This window comes from Oncorhynchus mykiss, chromosome 12, assembly GCF_057628025.1.
Source record: "Oncorhynchus mykiss isolate SJ-2025 chromosome 12, ASM5762802v1, whole genome shotgun sequence".
NCBI classification, from domain to species: domain Eukaryota; kingdom Metazoa; phylum Chordata; class Actinopteri; order Salmoniformes; family Salmonidae; genus Oncorhynchus; species Oncorhynchus mykiss.
The window spans coordinates 62,235,754-62,250,660 of record NC_143033.1 but is presented as its reverse complement, the minus strand read 5'-3'; the positions used below and the strand labels follow the sequence as shown (position 1 = coordinate 62,250,660).

The 14,907-nt window shown below is 43.4% G+C and overlaps 1 protein-coding gene across 2 annotated transcripts in view; it reads right to left on the bottom strand.

Annotated features, from left to right (window-relative positions):
- Positions 1-14,907, bottom strand: part of LOC110537867 (rab11 family-interacting protein 5) — a 41,626-nt gene that overhangs the window by 3,255 nt on the left and 23,464 nt on the right. Inside the window, exons 2-5 of one of the 2 annotated variants that reach the window (XM_021624299.3) lie at positions 14,074-14,609; positions 13,190-13,811; positions 8,585-11,269; positions 7,431-7,581 (exon numbers count right to left, since the gene is read on the bottom strand). In XM_021624299.3, coding sequence (XP_021479974.3) covers positions 7,431-7,581; positions 8,585-11,269; positions 13,190-13,811; positions 14,074-14,609 — 3,994 coding nt within the window. The remainder of the gene's footprint in view (positions 1-7,430; positions 7,582-8,584; positions 11,270-13,189; positions 13,812-14,073; positions 14,610-14,907) is intronic. The other variant, XM_021624300.3, reaches the window with a different exon arrangement.

Below are 14,907 nucleotides of genomic sequence, written 5' to 3'. Positions count from 1 at the left end.
CAACAATGTCTCACCCCCGTGTTCAAGAATGGCCTTTTCTCGCTCATTTTATGTTATTTGAAAATGAAATCATCTCCAAAATATTATTGTTTAAACAAAGCAATTATTATTATTAATTAATTTTGAATTACATAAAAGCCCCTTGGATATTCTCACAGATATATTATTAACCCTGTTATTAGCAGGACAATTGTTTATGGTTCCCGAGTGGTGCACAATGGGATTGCCTTGCAGTTCTCCAGCTGTATCCACTGAAAGTGCGCAAGGTTCAAGCTACGAGGGCAGGGGGCACAGGGTGGGCCGCAGAGCCGCGCACAGAAGACCGACCTAGCCCATGGGGAAGGGAGGAGGAGGAAGGGGGGTCGACACCCACCCCGCCACGCTGCCAACACTTTAAGGGGAATTGCACTAATAATGGCGCTGACTAGGGAAACATTCCTGCTGTTCTTAATACCAGTCTGCACGTTCAAACTAAAACAATGTAACTAATAATGGCATTTTTATGCTTTCGTTAATAAAATAATGATAAAAAATCATTTTTCAAAATGCCAATGTTTATTTAGTTATGGGTCCATAACGAATTACTACAGAAATATCCTCCAATCCTCTATATGTAATTATTGGCGGAGAGTCACGTCATATTTTTCGATGTACTGTTGGCCTACCGTAGGCGACATGAGTCTCACTAATGTTGAGTAATGTGCTGTTAAAGTGGTGTAGGTCTTATTTATTTAAAGAGCATATTGAAGTTAGAAGCAATAGGATTTGAAGCATTAGGCTACAACTATTTTAGCACCGTTTCGCACTGCTCTGAGACAAGCATGGGGACTGGTCTTGATAAATCAATGAGATTTTTATTTTCACTGAATCTCCATTTTGGTATTGATTAGCCAACACTTATGGTGTAGAACTGTTATGCTCTTAGTGTAACCTTTATTTAACTAGGCAAGTCAGTTAAGAACAAATTCTTATTTACAAGGACAGCCTACTCCTTCCTCCCTGTCAGGGAATTGAACCCCTTGGAAAAGAAACCATAATATCAATCAAATTAATTTAGCAAAATGTCCTAATATCAGTCCCATATACTATGTTCTTACAAAAAAAGGTTTGAAATTATCTAGTACAGCCACTATTGAAGGCTATCAAATGCTTCTCAAAGATGCCCTCTGGTGGTCAAACTAGCACTAACTAGCATTAACGGTAACAGTGGTTGACACTTAAATAACATGCCATACAATTCTGCGGCACAATGCAAGCTGTGCCGCAGTACACAGCAACTTTTAAAGGACGAACCACTGTATCTGTATTCCCTGTTGTGAAATCCATAGATAAGGACCTAATGAATGAATTTCAATTGACTGGTTTCCTTATATGAACTGTAACTCAGTAAAAAAAAGAAAGAAATTGTTGCATGCTGCATTTATATTTTTGTTCAGTACATAAACAGGTTCCCTTGTGGGACCACAATTGCTTTGCAGCATGTTCAGAATTTATTTCAAAAGCGAATCAGTATACCGAATAAACTAAATATATACCGAATAAACTAAATATCATGAATAGTGTTGTGTTTGCATTGGCTCAAATATGCTATACAGCCAGCCAGGAATATCTGTAGGTGAGGATGGGGGAGAGTGACTAATCAATTGCTTCATCCAGGAGATAGGTTTCATCTGAGCAGGGGTTCAAAATCATCAGTAAAATAGAAAAAAATATTTAAAAAGCTCATAAAATGTTATAAATCCAGCACATGTCTACACAATAAGTGCAGGGTAACGTCTATGAAAGTGTGGTAGCGTCAGCCAGCCCTAAGCCAGATAACATTATTATAACAACAACATGTTATGGGACAGAGAGAAAAAAAGTGCAGTTTTATAGCTAATCTTATGCTATTTACACATTTTGCCATGAGGCTGAGAGAAAAGTTAAAGAAAATTTCCTGTAATAAAAAATAAATATCATGTTAATTATGTATTTGTTAAAAGTCCCAGGATTGAGACCAGGAAAACAGATCATATGTTTCCTGTAAAACAGGAGAAAATATGAGACAAGAGAAAGTTGGTTGGTTTCAGGAAAAGCTCTCATTCGTGTCAAGGGTCAATTATCTGGTTTATTACAATTGCTTTGAAGAATAATATAAATTCACAGTTGTCATTATCAATAGAAAAATATATATTTTAAAAATGCATTAAGATACAGTTGAAGTCGTAAGTTTACATACAACTTAGCCAATTACATTTAAACTCAGTTTTTCACAATTCCTGACATTTAATTTGAGTACAAATGATCTGTTTTAGGTCAGTTAGGATCACCACTTTATTTTAAGAATGTGAAATATCTGTATAATAGTGGAGAGAATGATTTATATCAGCTTTTCTTTCTTTCATCAAAATCCCAGTGGGTCAGAAGTTTACATACACTCAATTAGTATTTGGTAGCATTAACTTTAAAGTGTTTAACTTGGGTCAAATGTTTCGGGAAGCCTTCCACAAGCTTCCCACAATAAGTTGGGTGAAATTTGGCCCATTTCTCCTAACAGAGCTTGTGTAACTGTGTCAGGTTTGTAGGCCTCCTTGCTCGCACACGCTTTTTCAGTTCTGCCCACACATTTTCTATAGGATTGAGGTCAGGGCTTTGTGATGGTCACTCCAATACCTTGACTTTGTTGTCCTTAATCCATTTTGCCACAACTTTAGAAGTATGCTTGAGGTCATTTTCCATTTGGAAGACCCATTTGTGACCAAGACTGATGTCTTGAGATGTTGCTTCAATATATCCACATAATTTTCCTGCCTCATGCCATCTATTTTGTGAAGTGCACCAGTCCCTCCTGCAGCAAAGCACCCCCACAACATGATGCTGCCACCACCGTGCTTCACGGTTGGGATGGTGTTCTTCAGCTTGCAAACATAATGATGGTCATTATGGCCAAACAGTTCTATTTTTGCTTCATCAGATCAGAGGACATTTTTCCAAAAAGTACGATATTTGTCCCCATGTGCAATTGCAAATCGTAGACTGTTTTTTTATGGTGGTTATGGAGCAGGGACTTCTTCCTTGCTGAGCGGCCTTTCAGGTTATGTCGATATAGGACTCGTTTTACTGTGGATATAGATACTTTTGTACCTGTTTTCTCCAGCATCTTCACAAGGTCTTTTGCTGTTGTTCTGGGATTGATTTGCACTTTTCGCACCAAAGTACGTTCATCTCTAGGCGACAGAACGCGTCTCCTTCCTGAGCGGTATGACAGCTGTGCAGTACCATGGTGTTTATACTTGCATACTATTGTTTGTACAGATGAACGTGGTACCTTCAGGCATTTAGAAATTGCTCCCAAGGATGAACCAGACTTGTGGAGCTCAACAATTTTTTCCTGAGGTCTTAGCTGATTTCTTTTGATTTTCTCATGATGTCAAGTAAAGAGGCACTGAGTTTGAAGGTACACCTCCAATTGATTCAAATGATGTCAATTAGCCTATCATAAGCTTCTAAAGCCATGACATAATTTTCTGGAATTTTCCAAGCTGTTTAAAGGCACAGTCAACTTAGTGTATGTAAACTTCTAACACATTGGAATTGTGATACAGCTAATATTAAGTGAAATAATCAGTCTGGTAAGAATTGTTGGAAAAATGACTTGTGTCATGCACAAAATAGATGTTCTAACAGACTTGCCAAAACTATAGTTTGTTAACAAGAAATTTGTGGAGTGGTTGAAAAACGAGTTTTAATGACTCCAACCTAAGTGTATGTAAACTTCCTACTTCAACTGTACTTCATATCCTATGTTCAATTACATTAACAGTACATAAACTCAGCAAAAAAAGAAACGTCGTCTCACTGTCAACTGCATTTATTTTCAGCAAACTTAACATGTGTAAATATTTGTATGAACATAAGATTCAACAACTGAGACATAAACTGAACAAGTTCCACAGACAAGTGACAAACAGAAATGTAATAATGTGTTCCTGAACAAAGGGGGGGTCAAAATCAAAAGTAACAGTCAGTATCTGGTGTGGCCACCAGCTGCATTAAGTACTGCAGTCCATCTCCTCCTCATGGACTGCACAAGATTTTCCAGTTCTTGCTGGGAGATGTTACCCCACTCTTCCACCAAGGCACCTGCAAGGTCCCGGACATTTCTGGGGGGAATGGCCCTAGCCCTCACCCTCCGATCCAACAGGTCCCAGACGTGCTCAATTGGATTGAGATCCAGACTCTTCGCTGACTTTGGCAGAACACTGACATTCCTGTCTTGCAAGAAATCACGCACAGAACGAGCAGTATGGCTGGTGGCATTGTCATGCTGCAGGGTCATGTCAGGATGAGCCTGCAGAAAGGGTACCACATGAGGGAGGAGGATGTCTTCTCTGTAATGCACAGTGTTGATATTGCCTGCAATGACAACAAGCTCAGTCCGATGATGCTGTGACACACCGCCCCAGACCATGATGGAGCCTCCACCTCCAAATCGATCCCACTCCAGAGTACAGGCCTCAGTGTAATGTGCATTCCTTCAGCGATAAACGCAAATCCAACCTTCACACCTGGTGAGACAAGACCGCGACTAGTCAGTGAAGAGCACTTTTTGCCAGTCCTGTCTGATCCAGCGACGGTGGGTTTGTGCCCATAGGCGACGTTGTTGCCGGTGATGTCTGGTGAGGACCTGCCTTACAACAGGCCTACAAGCCTTCAGTCCAGCCTCTCCCAGCCTATTACGGACAGTTTGAGCACTGATGGAGGAATTGTGCATTCATACACTGTGTTTTTGCATTATTTAAACCAAATTGAACATGTTTCATTATTTATTTGACACAAAATGTATGTTGTTTATGTATTATATAAAATGTAAATAAAAGTGTTCATTGTTCATTCAGTAATGCTGTAATTGTCATTATTACAAATATATACAGTGCCTTGCGAAAGTATTCGGCCCCCTTGAACTTTGCGACCTTTTGCCACATTTCAGGCTTCAAACATAAAGATATAAAACTGTATTTTTTTGTGAAGAATCAACAACAAGTGGGACACAATCATGAAGTGGAACGACATTTATTGGATATTTCAAACTTTTTTAACAAATCAAAAACTGAAAAAAAACTGTCTTTTGCAGACACCATCAGGTTTTCTTCCAGAATGGTCCTGTATTTGTCTCCATCCATCTTCCCATCAATTTGAACCATCTTCCCTGTCCCTGCTGAAGAAAAGCAGGCCCAAACCATGATGCTGCCACCACCATGTTTGACAGTGGGGATGGTGTGTTCAGCTGTGTTGCTTTTACGCCAAACATAACGTTTTGCATTGTTGCCAAAATTTCAATTTTGGTTTCATCTGACCAGAGCACCTTCTTCCACATGTTTGGTGTGTCTCCCAGGTGGCTTGTGGCAAACTTTAAACAACACTTTTTATGGATATCTTTAAGAAATGGCTTTCTTCTTGCCACTCTTCCATAAAGGCCAGATTTGTGCAATATACGACTGATTGTTGTCCTATAGACAGAGTCTCCTACCTCAGCTGTAGATCTCTGCAGTTCATCCAGAGTGATCATGGGCCTCTTGGCTGCATCTCTGATCAGTCTTCTCCTTGTATGAGCTGAAAGTTTAGAGGGACGGCCAGGTCTTGGTAGATTTGCAGTGGTCTGATACTCCTTCCATTTCAATATTATCGCTTGCACAGTGCTCCTTGGGATGTTTAAAGCTTGGGAAATCTTTTTGTATCCAAATCCGGCTTTAAACTTCTTCACAACAGTATCTCGGACCTGCCTGGTGTGTTTCTTGTTCTTCATGATGCTCTCTGCGCTTTTAACGGACCTCTGAGACTATCACAGTGCATGTGCATTTATACGGAGACATGATTACACACAGGTGGATTGTATTTATCATCATTAGTCATTTAGGTCAACATTGGATCATTCAGAGATCCTCACTGAACTTCTGGAGAGAGTTTGCTGCACTGAAAGTAAAGGGGCTGAATAATTTTGCACGCCCAATTGTTCAGTTTTTGATTTGTTAAAAAAGTTTGAAATATCCAATAAATGTCGTTCCACTTCATAATTGTGTCCCACTTGTTGTTGATTCTTCACAAAAAATACAGTTTTATATCTTTATGTTTGAAGCCTGAAATGTGGCAAAAGGTCGCAAAGTTCAAGGGGGCCGAATACTTTCGCAAGGCACTGTATATATAAATATATATAAAAATCGTCCGATTAATCGGTATCGGCTCTTTTTGGTTCTCAAATAATCTGTATTTGTATTGGCGCTGAAAGATCTAAATCGTTCAACCTCTACTCTAAAGTAATCCGAATTTTGCTGGTCTGCAAAACCCCGCCCATCATTAGGATATTTCCCAGCATGCTCTATTGCAGTTAGATTTAAAAAAAAATGTTTCTGTCAATATCTGTGTTTTTGCATGTACATTGATTGACAGTTTCACTGGCCCCGTGGTCTCAGCAAAGTATACTGTAGGTGTGAGCAAGGTATAGCTAATCTCATACTTTTCATTTTGCTATGAGGCTGAGAGAAAATGTTGCTGGTTTGAAGCGAATTTCCTGCAATTCTACACATATTACCATGGGGCAGAGAGAAAAATGTGCAATTTTAAAGCTAATCTCATGCTATTCTACACATTTTGCCATGACGCTGAGAGAAAAGACCCCCATGGGTCCCCCGGCCTGCAGGGTATGTGGTACTCCAGTGTTGATAAATAACATACATTTTTATAAACTAATCCAATCTAGTTGGATTTATTGCACCCGTTACTGAAATGGTTGTTCCAGTTTAAATGGTTTAGGTAGTCTAATTCATTCATTTTTCTAACCCTGCAAGTCATTCTGAATGCAGATTGTGGGAATCCACTCTGGCTGAATTCCAATAGGATTTAAACATCAGTTTGCAAGCCCGCATAATGGGACTTGATGCTGGTTTTGCTTTAGCTTATGCTGGTCACCAGTATCCAAAACAGAGCAAAGGCTGGTCACCAGCAAAAGCACAGTGAAGGCTACTCCCCAGCAATACAGCAAATGCCAATCATCATAAAAAACACAACTTAGGCTGGTATGCCAGCATAACCAGCCAGACCATTCTGGTCAGACCAACTTGACCAGCTAGACCATGCTGGTCTGCCAGAAGAACCAGTTAGAGCATGCTGGTCAGACCAGCTTGACTAGCATCATACTGACCATCATGAACCAGCATAAACCAGCATATAGCAGCTTTAAATTTATGCTGGTCTATTCTGTTTTTTTCTGCAGTGATAGTTTGGCTGCGTTTAGACAGACAGCCCAATTCAGCTATTTTTTTCACTAATTGGTATTTTGACCAATCAGATATGTCTGAAAAAGAGTTGACGTGAAAAGATCTGATGTGATTGGTCAAAAGACCCATTAGTGGAAAAATATTTGAATTGGGCAGAGTTTGTGGCCTTTTTTATACCTCAATCTTCTTCTCAGTCTCAGCCACGGCCAGTGTCTGCTGGGCAGAGCGGCCTGGGTGGATGGAAGACTTGAGCTTCTCCAGAACTGACCGGCACTCTTTCTTCTCCCCCTGACTGGCTGTGGTGGTCAAGGGCTTCACTGGGTGGGGGCTGCAGAGGAAACACCACCATCAAAGGTTCACTGCATTGGATTATGTGTACATATACATTTTCACATGAAAATCAGTACAGTACAATATGAGGCACTGGCATTGTATGTGGGAATATTCATAACAATGCTCTGGCTTGGGTTTAGAATTTTCAGTATATAATGCAGACCTCAAATCAGTCCTCTAAATGATAACAAAATGTGTTTAGCATCAGGTTTCAGCAAGAGAGTGTAAAAAGAGCTCATGTTGTCTGATTTGTGTATATCACAGAGCAGGTATGCCGTATCAGGTAATGACAGGCTCCAGAGTGAAGTTTCCCCTAGGTACAGATCTAGGAACAGCTTTCCCTCCCCAATCCTAACCTTAACCATTAGTGGGGGAAATCAGCGTATAAAGGCAACTTCATCCTACACCTAATGAGAGAGTGAAGGAAGGCACTTCCATTTGGCTTTAATTTACGCTGTCAGAATGACAGCATAGAGAGCTAAAGCCGTTGTTGAATCAAGGTTAGGCTGAGATTCTCATTATGATGACTTTGATTGTGGTTGTGGACTCCTTGATGTGATGGGACAGTCAGCAACACAAATGTTTGACACATAAATTAACAACACAGAAGTGAGATGAGCAACATAAAAGATTAAGCAATTCACAAAACAATGCACTGTCGCAAACAATGGGTTTGCATGGGCAGGTGGTACTGGCAGGGGAGATGTACTGATTAATTTAGAGAACCCCTCTTAAGGAAGCTACTTGAATAGATTAAATCAAAGCAACCAAATCGATGTATTTTGTTTGGAAAAATTAGAATACAGTCTAACAATATATAGATTTTCAAGTTATGCCAGCAGTTGAGCTATGTCTAACTATTTAATCCCATTGTTGACTACAACCTGGCAACCCAATTTGGTAACTCAAACTGGCAACCCAACCTGGTATTTTAATTTTCTCAAGAGGAGTTTGAGTGGGTACACTCTGCAGCGCTTAAGTGTGAGGAGAAGTCTCACCTGCTCTCCTGTCGGGGCAGGCTGCTAGCTGGCTGTGTCTCCTCAGGCAAAAGTGTGTGCCGTGCATCGACCAAGGGCTGGGCAGTGGTGTAGGAGGAAGAGGAGGAGAAGAAGGAAGAGGTGTAGGGGGCCACAGCCAAGGTGGCACTGGCTCCGGTACTGGGCCTCACGGTCGGGGGGTGATGTATGGAGGGGGGGACAGGGGTGGGGGGCAGCTTAGCCTGGCCATTAGTTTCAGTTGCCAGGGAGGGGGTAGCAGAGGAGGGGTTGGAAGCACAGGGGTTGGAAGCATGCACTGTGGTGCCAGGCCTTAACCTGGCACTCATAGGGCTTCTCACGTTCGGGGCTACTTTGGCGTGGAGGTCTTCAAAGCTGATCGCCCCAGCATATTTGGATGAGGAATGTTCCGTTAAGCAGTTTTCTTTTGGAATTGACTGAGTGGAACTATGTGTGTGTATTTTTTGCGAGGACACAAATAATGTGGCTGCCTTGAGCGTTGTCTCTCTATTCGGTGACAAAGGTGAGGAAAAAGGAGATTTGGTGGGTTGATATGAGAACGGTCCTTCAATGCTCTCTGAGATTATTTGCCCAGAAGACCGTGATTGGTGAAGAGGGCTCTCACCTAATCCTTTGCCAGGGCTATTTGCATCACTGTTGCCGTGGAGCTCCCGTATCATTCCCTTGAGACTTCTGTGAGAACTAGTGCCCCTTGGTGAAGACTCATTGACAGGATTGGTTCGTTTGGCCAGAGGCTGACTCACTTCCTGTTTATTGCGTACAACTTCCTGTTGCATTTCCATCTGGGACGAAACTGGAAAAGATCTAACATGACATAAAGGGTCTAGTTTTGAACTGTCTATCTTTGATTTTGTAATGTTGCCATTTCTATCCATTGGAGATTGAGTGTCTTTTAATTCTACAGTCTCTCTCTCTATGTTAAGACTGTCAGGCTTAAAAATGCTAATGCTCTTCATATTGCTTGCAGAATCTCTGCGTGATGTATTCAATTCACATCCTCCATCTAGACAATTGTCTTGACAAAGCGAGGAGACTTCTGGTAAGTTCACTATTACAGCAGAGTTGACGTCTATAGTACTAGTCTTCTGAACAATTAGCATATCTTCTGCATATAGCATCATCTGCTCATGAGATAATGCTATGGGAGTATCTTGTGGAGGTTGAGGACAAATGCCACCTAAACTTTTGAGGGTATGCACTGTCATCATGTCAGATGGAGATGGGGAAGCATCAGAAGCAGAGTCAATAAAACAAAAATCTGAGTCACTTTTGTTTTTATTAAGGTCTTCTAAGGTTAGCGGAGGTGATTCATAATTGTTGTTTCTGGACTTGGTGGGCTTATCTGGGTGAATTGAGAACGAGTCCGTTGTTAGGTCTGGTGGAGTTGAAGCAATGTCTAGAGTCTTAAGACCTGATTTAGAGTGTTTTGGGCAAGACTTAGTCAGTAGATCGGCAACAGTCCTTTCACTATTAAGAAGCATTACTGGCAGAGATAAGTCTTTGAGTTCAGAATGTGAAGTGTTCTTTACAATAGCATATTTTCTTACAGTGGGACTGGCGTCCGTCGTATCCTCTGAAGCCAACGATATTATTGAATCTGTTGCATCTGGCCATAGGTCCTGCTCAGTAAATATAATTTTATCATCTTCATCTCGTAATGGTTCATAGTCAAACTTCTTGAACTCATCTTCAGACTTGAATGGAGATGGAGACTCTGGAGACATGTTGGCATAATGTTGTGAGTGTACGGTATGAAAGTCCAACAGGTCACTACTGACAAGGTCTTTGCCTGGGCTTGGGTACAGGTGGGGACTTGGTGTGTGTCTCTTGTGCCCCCATTCTCTTGTGTGCTGTAGGGAAGCTGCGCCTGTTTGTGACAGGAGACAGGCCTCTTTCTGCACCGCCAGTTCCTGACCCCTGTGCAACCAGCTGTCAGAAGGTCTCTCGTTCACCAGAGTCCGTATTATGGGCCTCCGTGGAGGCAATCGTGGAGGCTCTTCTTCTTCACTCATCCTCATCTCCTCAATGGGTGGAATAGTGTAACTCTCATATGGAGGAGTGCTTCTTACTTGGGCTTGCCTTGAGGTTGCTATTGAAGGGTGATTGGTAGGAGAGCCCTTTGGCGAATTCAGTCTGCTGGAGGCAAAGGCATCAAAGGACTCATCCCATTCTCCTCCCCCACTCTCTGATATGGAGCGAGACGTAAACGGATTGGGGGGGCTAGCCGTCGCTGGTGTCGGAAGTAAGGCAGGGAGGGACGTCTGCCTGGCTACAGGCTTGGGCTGGTCTCGCCATATGGCGGCCATTTCAATTTGCACGGCGGGATCGTGGGTGGGACTGGTGACGCTAGGCAAAGCTGTGGAATGACAGAGGGGTGTGACGGGGGAGCAGGTAGCAAAAGGGGGGGACTTCTGGCCCTCTTCTGCAATGAGGTCCTCAAAAAAGGGGTTACACTGCATACGCGGGAGGAAGGGGTTGAAGGGAGAGATGGGGTCAGGGGTCAGAGAGAGAGAGGGAGTGAAGGGGTTAGTTGGATGGGCACTGTCGGGCGAGGAATGGCCAGTGAAAGAAGCAGAGGGAGACGAGCACTGGAGGGGAATGGGGGAGCGAGGGGGGAGAGGAGGCGGGGTGTCTGATTCGCTTTCTACCTTAGGAGAAACTTCCAGCCTGTGGAGGGAAGGCACAAGCAGTCCTCTTTGTTAATTCTGTGCCAGCTGGCCCATTTTAAAATATGGGTTCCCTTTGTCTAACACAGAGAGAAAAAGGCAACCCAGCCAACTACTGTCTATTCGAGGACTATCTTGTGAATATGCCAACAAAATGTAAACAATAATGGGTTATGGAAAACAGCAACAGGAGTTTACTACAAAAAGCAAAAATGCATTTAGCAAATTACTGAAGCAAGGTGAAGAGCAAGATGTACTGAGTTTGGTATTTCAGGAATTACTGTCAGATTATAGACAGTACCGTAATTGCTGGACTATTAAGCGCACCTGAATATAAACCGCACCCACTGAATTATTAAAAAATATGTATTTTGTACATAAATAAGCCGCACATGTCTATAAGCTGCAGGTGCCTACCGGTACATTGAAACAAATGAACTTGGTCACTATCTTCCTCCTCCTGTGCACTGAAACCACTGAAGTCATCTCCTTCGGTGTCGGAGTTGAATAGCCTCAGAATTGCTTCATCCGATGTTGGATCGTTTTCATTGTCGCTCTCGTCACTTTCATCCGGAAGCAAATACCCCGCTGAGCTCATGCTGCAACCTTCAACACGCAGCAGTCCAGCCTTTCGAAACCCGTTGATGATAGTGGATTTTTTGACAATGCTCTACGCTGTCAGGGCCCACTGGCAGACTTGACCATAAGTTGCTCTTCGCATGCAGCCCGTTTTAGTGAAGGATTTCTCCCCACTTGTCATCCAAGCCTCCCACTGAACAAGGAGCACCACCTTAAATGCACGATTTACACTGATGTCGAGTGGCTGCAAATACTTTGGGCCATCTGCTTTTCTTCCCTCTGAAAGCTTTTGTTGTCTTTTTGCAGTGAGTCAGTTCTTCACGCTGCTGTTTCCAACGTCTTACCGCACTGGACGCCTCGCGGCGCCCATCTCGACTCATTAAGGCCAAGCTCCCGTGCAGCAGCTCTATTTCCTTTTCCAACAGCCAGATCGATCGCCTTCAACTTGAAAGCTGCATCATATGCATTTCTCCGTGTCTTTGCCATGATGAGGGTGACAAAATTACTACCGTAATCAGAATGATGGGAAGTTTGAGCGCGCTCGATTTACGTCACATTATGTGACGGTGCTCAGTTTTTTGGTGGCATGAATCTTGTGAAAGCGGGAAAAATCCATAAAATAGCCGCATCATTGTATAAACCGCGAGGTTCAAAGCGTGGGAATAAAGTAGCGGCTTATAGTCCGGAAATTACGGTAATACTGCAGGATGATCTAATAGCAAGAACAGGTGATTAGTGTACTAATCCAGTATTCATAAAGAATCTGAGATTAGGAGTGCTGATCTAGGACCAGTTTAGCCTTTTAGATCATAATGAATGAAGTTACATGGGGTGGGGGTCAGCACTGCTATTCCAAGACATTATGAATACTGGCCCAGATGATTAGTGCACATCTAAATCAATGTTCCACAACATACCAAACCTAAGTTCAGGTAGATCCTCTGGCATTAGTACTTGAGAACCCCAAGCGATTTTAAGAGTGAAATATACATATGCCAAAATGTCCTTTCCAACTCCAGTCACATAGACTCTTTGAGTCTTTGATTTTCTTTTGATTGGAAGTACAGTACATTTTTATACAAATGGCCTAGATGTCAACTATTATGCTGTGTTATGAGGACAGTATGACCATTAAATTATGGCCTATATGAGATTGCTGTAAAATGGTGGATGAACTTGCCACATTTCCGTTTTAAAGGAACAGGGGGCAGCATAGACACTGAAAACAAGGAAATCAAAACCTTCCATGATGTAGATGTCTATTGTGTGCTTTCGATGGAAGGCAAAACTGTATGAAGCCCTGGAGAATGGAGCCACAGAGCTGAAATGATCCTCCACTCACCTTGGCTTGTTCTGGGAGTCACTGGAGCCAAACCAGCCTCGCAGTCTCCCCTCAGGGGGAGGAGAACCCTGGCTCAGCTCGGACTTGGCAGGTAGAGAATCACTCCTCCCTCCGGAGAATAACGTTTTTCTGAGCTTCTTCCCTTTGTCTGCTGAGTCCACCGTGGTAGTAGAAGACAGCATCGGGGCTGCTGCCTGCACTGGCCGACCCCCCACCCGAGCACTTTGAAACTGGGAGACTGGAGGTTCGGCCTCCTTCTCCTCATCCTTCTCGTCTTTCTTTACCTTGTCGAAGGACCAGCGCCGGCCCTCGCCGGCAGAACCCTTGTCCTCGCTCCGCTTTGTGAGGTTCTGCAGCGAACGAGAGAGAGGGGAGCACTTTTCGAGCAGGACCAGCTTGGATGGAAGGGTGCTTGAGCCCTTGGGACCCACCGGTTCAGATCCATAGACGTGGCTTCCGTTGATGCACAGAGAGGATTGGGAGAGAGTCATACCGTGACCCTTGAGGGACTCCACAGCAGGACAGGGCCGGGGAATGGCAGTCGTGGTGATCCTACTTGCCTCGTCGCTGAAGGCTCGCTTGTGGGTCAGTATCTTTGGGGAAGACTGTGTGGTGGTAAGCACTGTTTGGAGGGGGAAAAAGTATAATAATAACCTCTATTCCAAAACAATTCCTTAAAATGCATAAGCATGCCATATCCTTGAGATATAGTAAATGCTTTTTCCATGTTTGTTAAACAGTCTGTCAGCATATCATTTAAATACAGTTCATGAATTACTGTGCATATTACAGACATTTAGGGCAATTTCGAAAGAAAATGAAACCCGTGGACAAAAATAGAGCAAATATTTGATCTAAAACACAGAGGAAATCTGCAGGCTTACCTTTTTTAGCTAGGTCTGTATCTCCGTGGTGGGTGTCTTTGACTTTGCTGCTGTAGATGGGGGAGCTGGGGGGGTCCACCAGGAGGCCTAGACCCAGAGAAGGGGGACAGTGGCTTTCACTGGTCGTGGACGACACGCTGCTTTCTGAGGCCAGCGACGAACACGACCATGTGTCAGAAGACCTCCGCAGCTTTCCCTTACCCAGGAAAAAATCCTTCACCTTGCTCCGCTTCTCCTCGGCTACCTCTACCTCCCCGGGGTCCTCTCCCCCTCCGCTCCCCTCCCCGAATGGCTGCCCCAGGGAACTCGACAGGGCGGCGAAGCGTCCCGGCACAATAGCCGAGGAGGACTCCATGTCGTCCCTCTTCCTCCCCGTCACGCGGTCCTTGAGTTTGCCGAAGGTAGAGCGCGGCTTGTCCTTCATGGTAAGGTCGAACATGCTGGCTGTCATGTTGTTGCGCGTGAACTGGACCGTTACCTGTATCTCGCCACGCTCCTTCTCCTTCCGGCTGGCCTTGGAGTTGAGTTTGAGCCATCTGGAGCCACAGAGAGAGAAGACTGTCAGGTGTCAAACATCCCCAGGGCTCCTCACATGCGTGTGACCAACATTATTTTATATAAAGGTCTATAAAAGAGAGCATATGGCCTCCCATTTGTTTCATGCAGCGTAAACACCATTCAACGCATACTTTCACTGTTAAGGGATACATTTAAACACAAAGTACAGACCGAAAGTGACATGATTTAACTGACCACATTGGAGACAAACAAAACAAAAAACACCACTGAAAGAAAATAACAAAACATTCACTTTTTTGCCTGACAGCCAGTCAG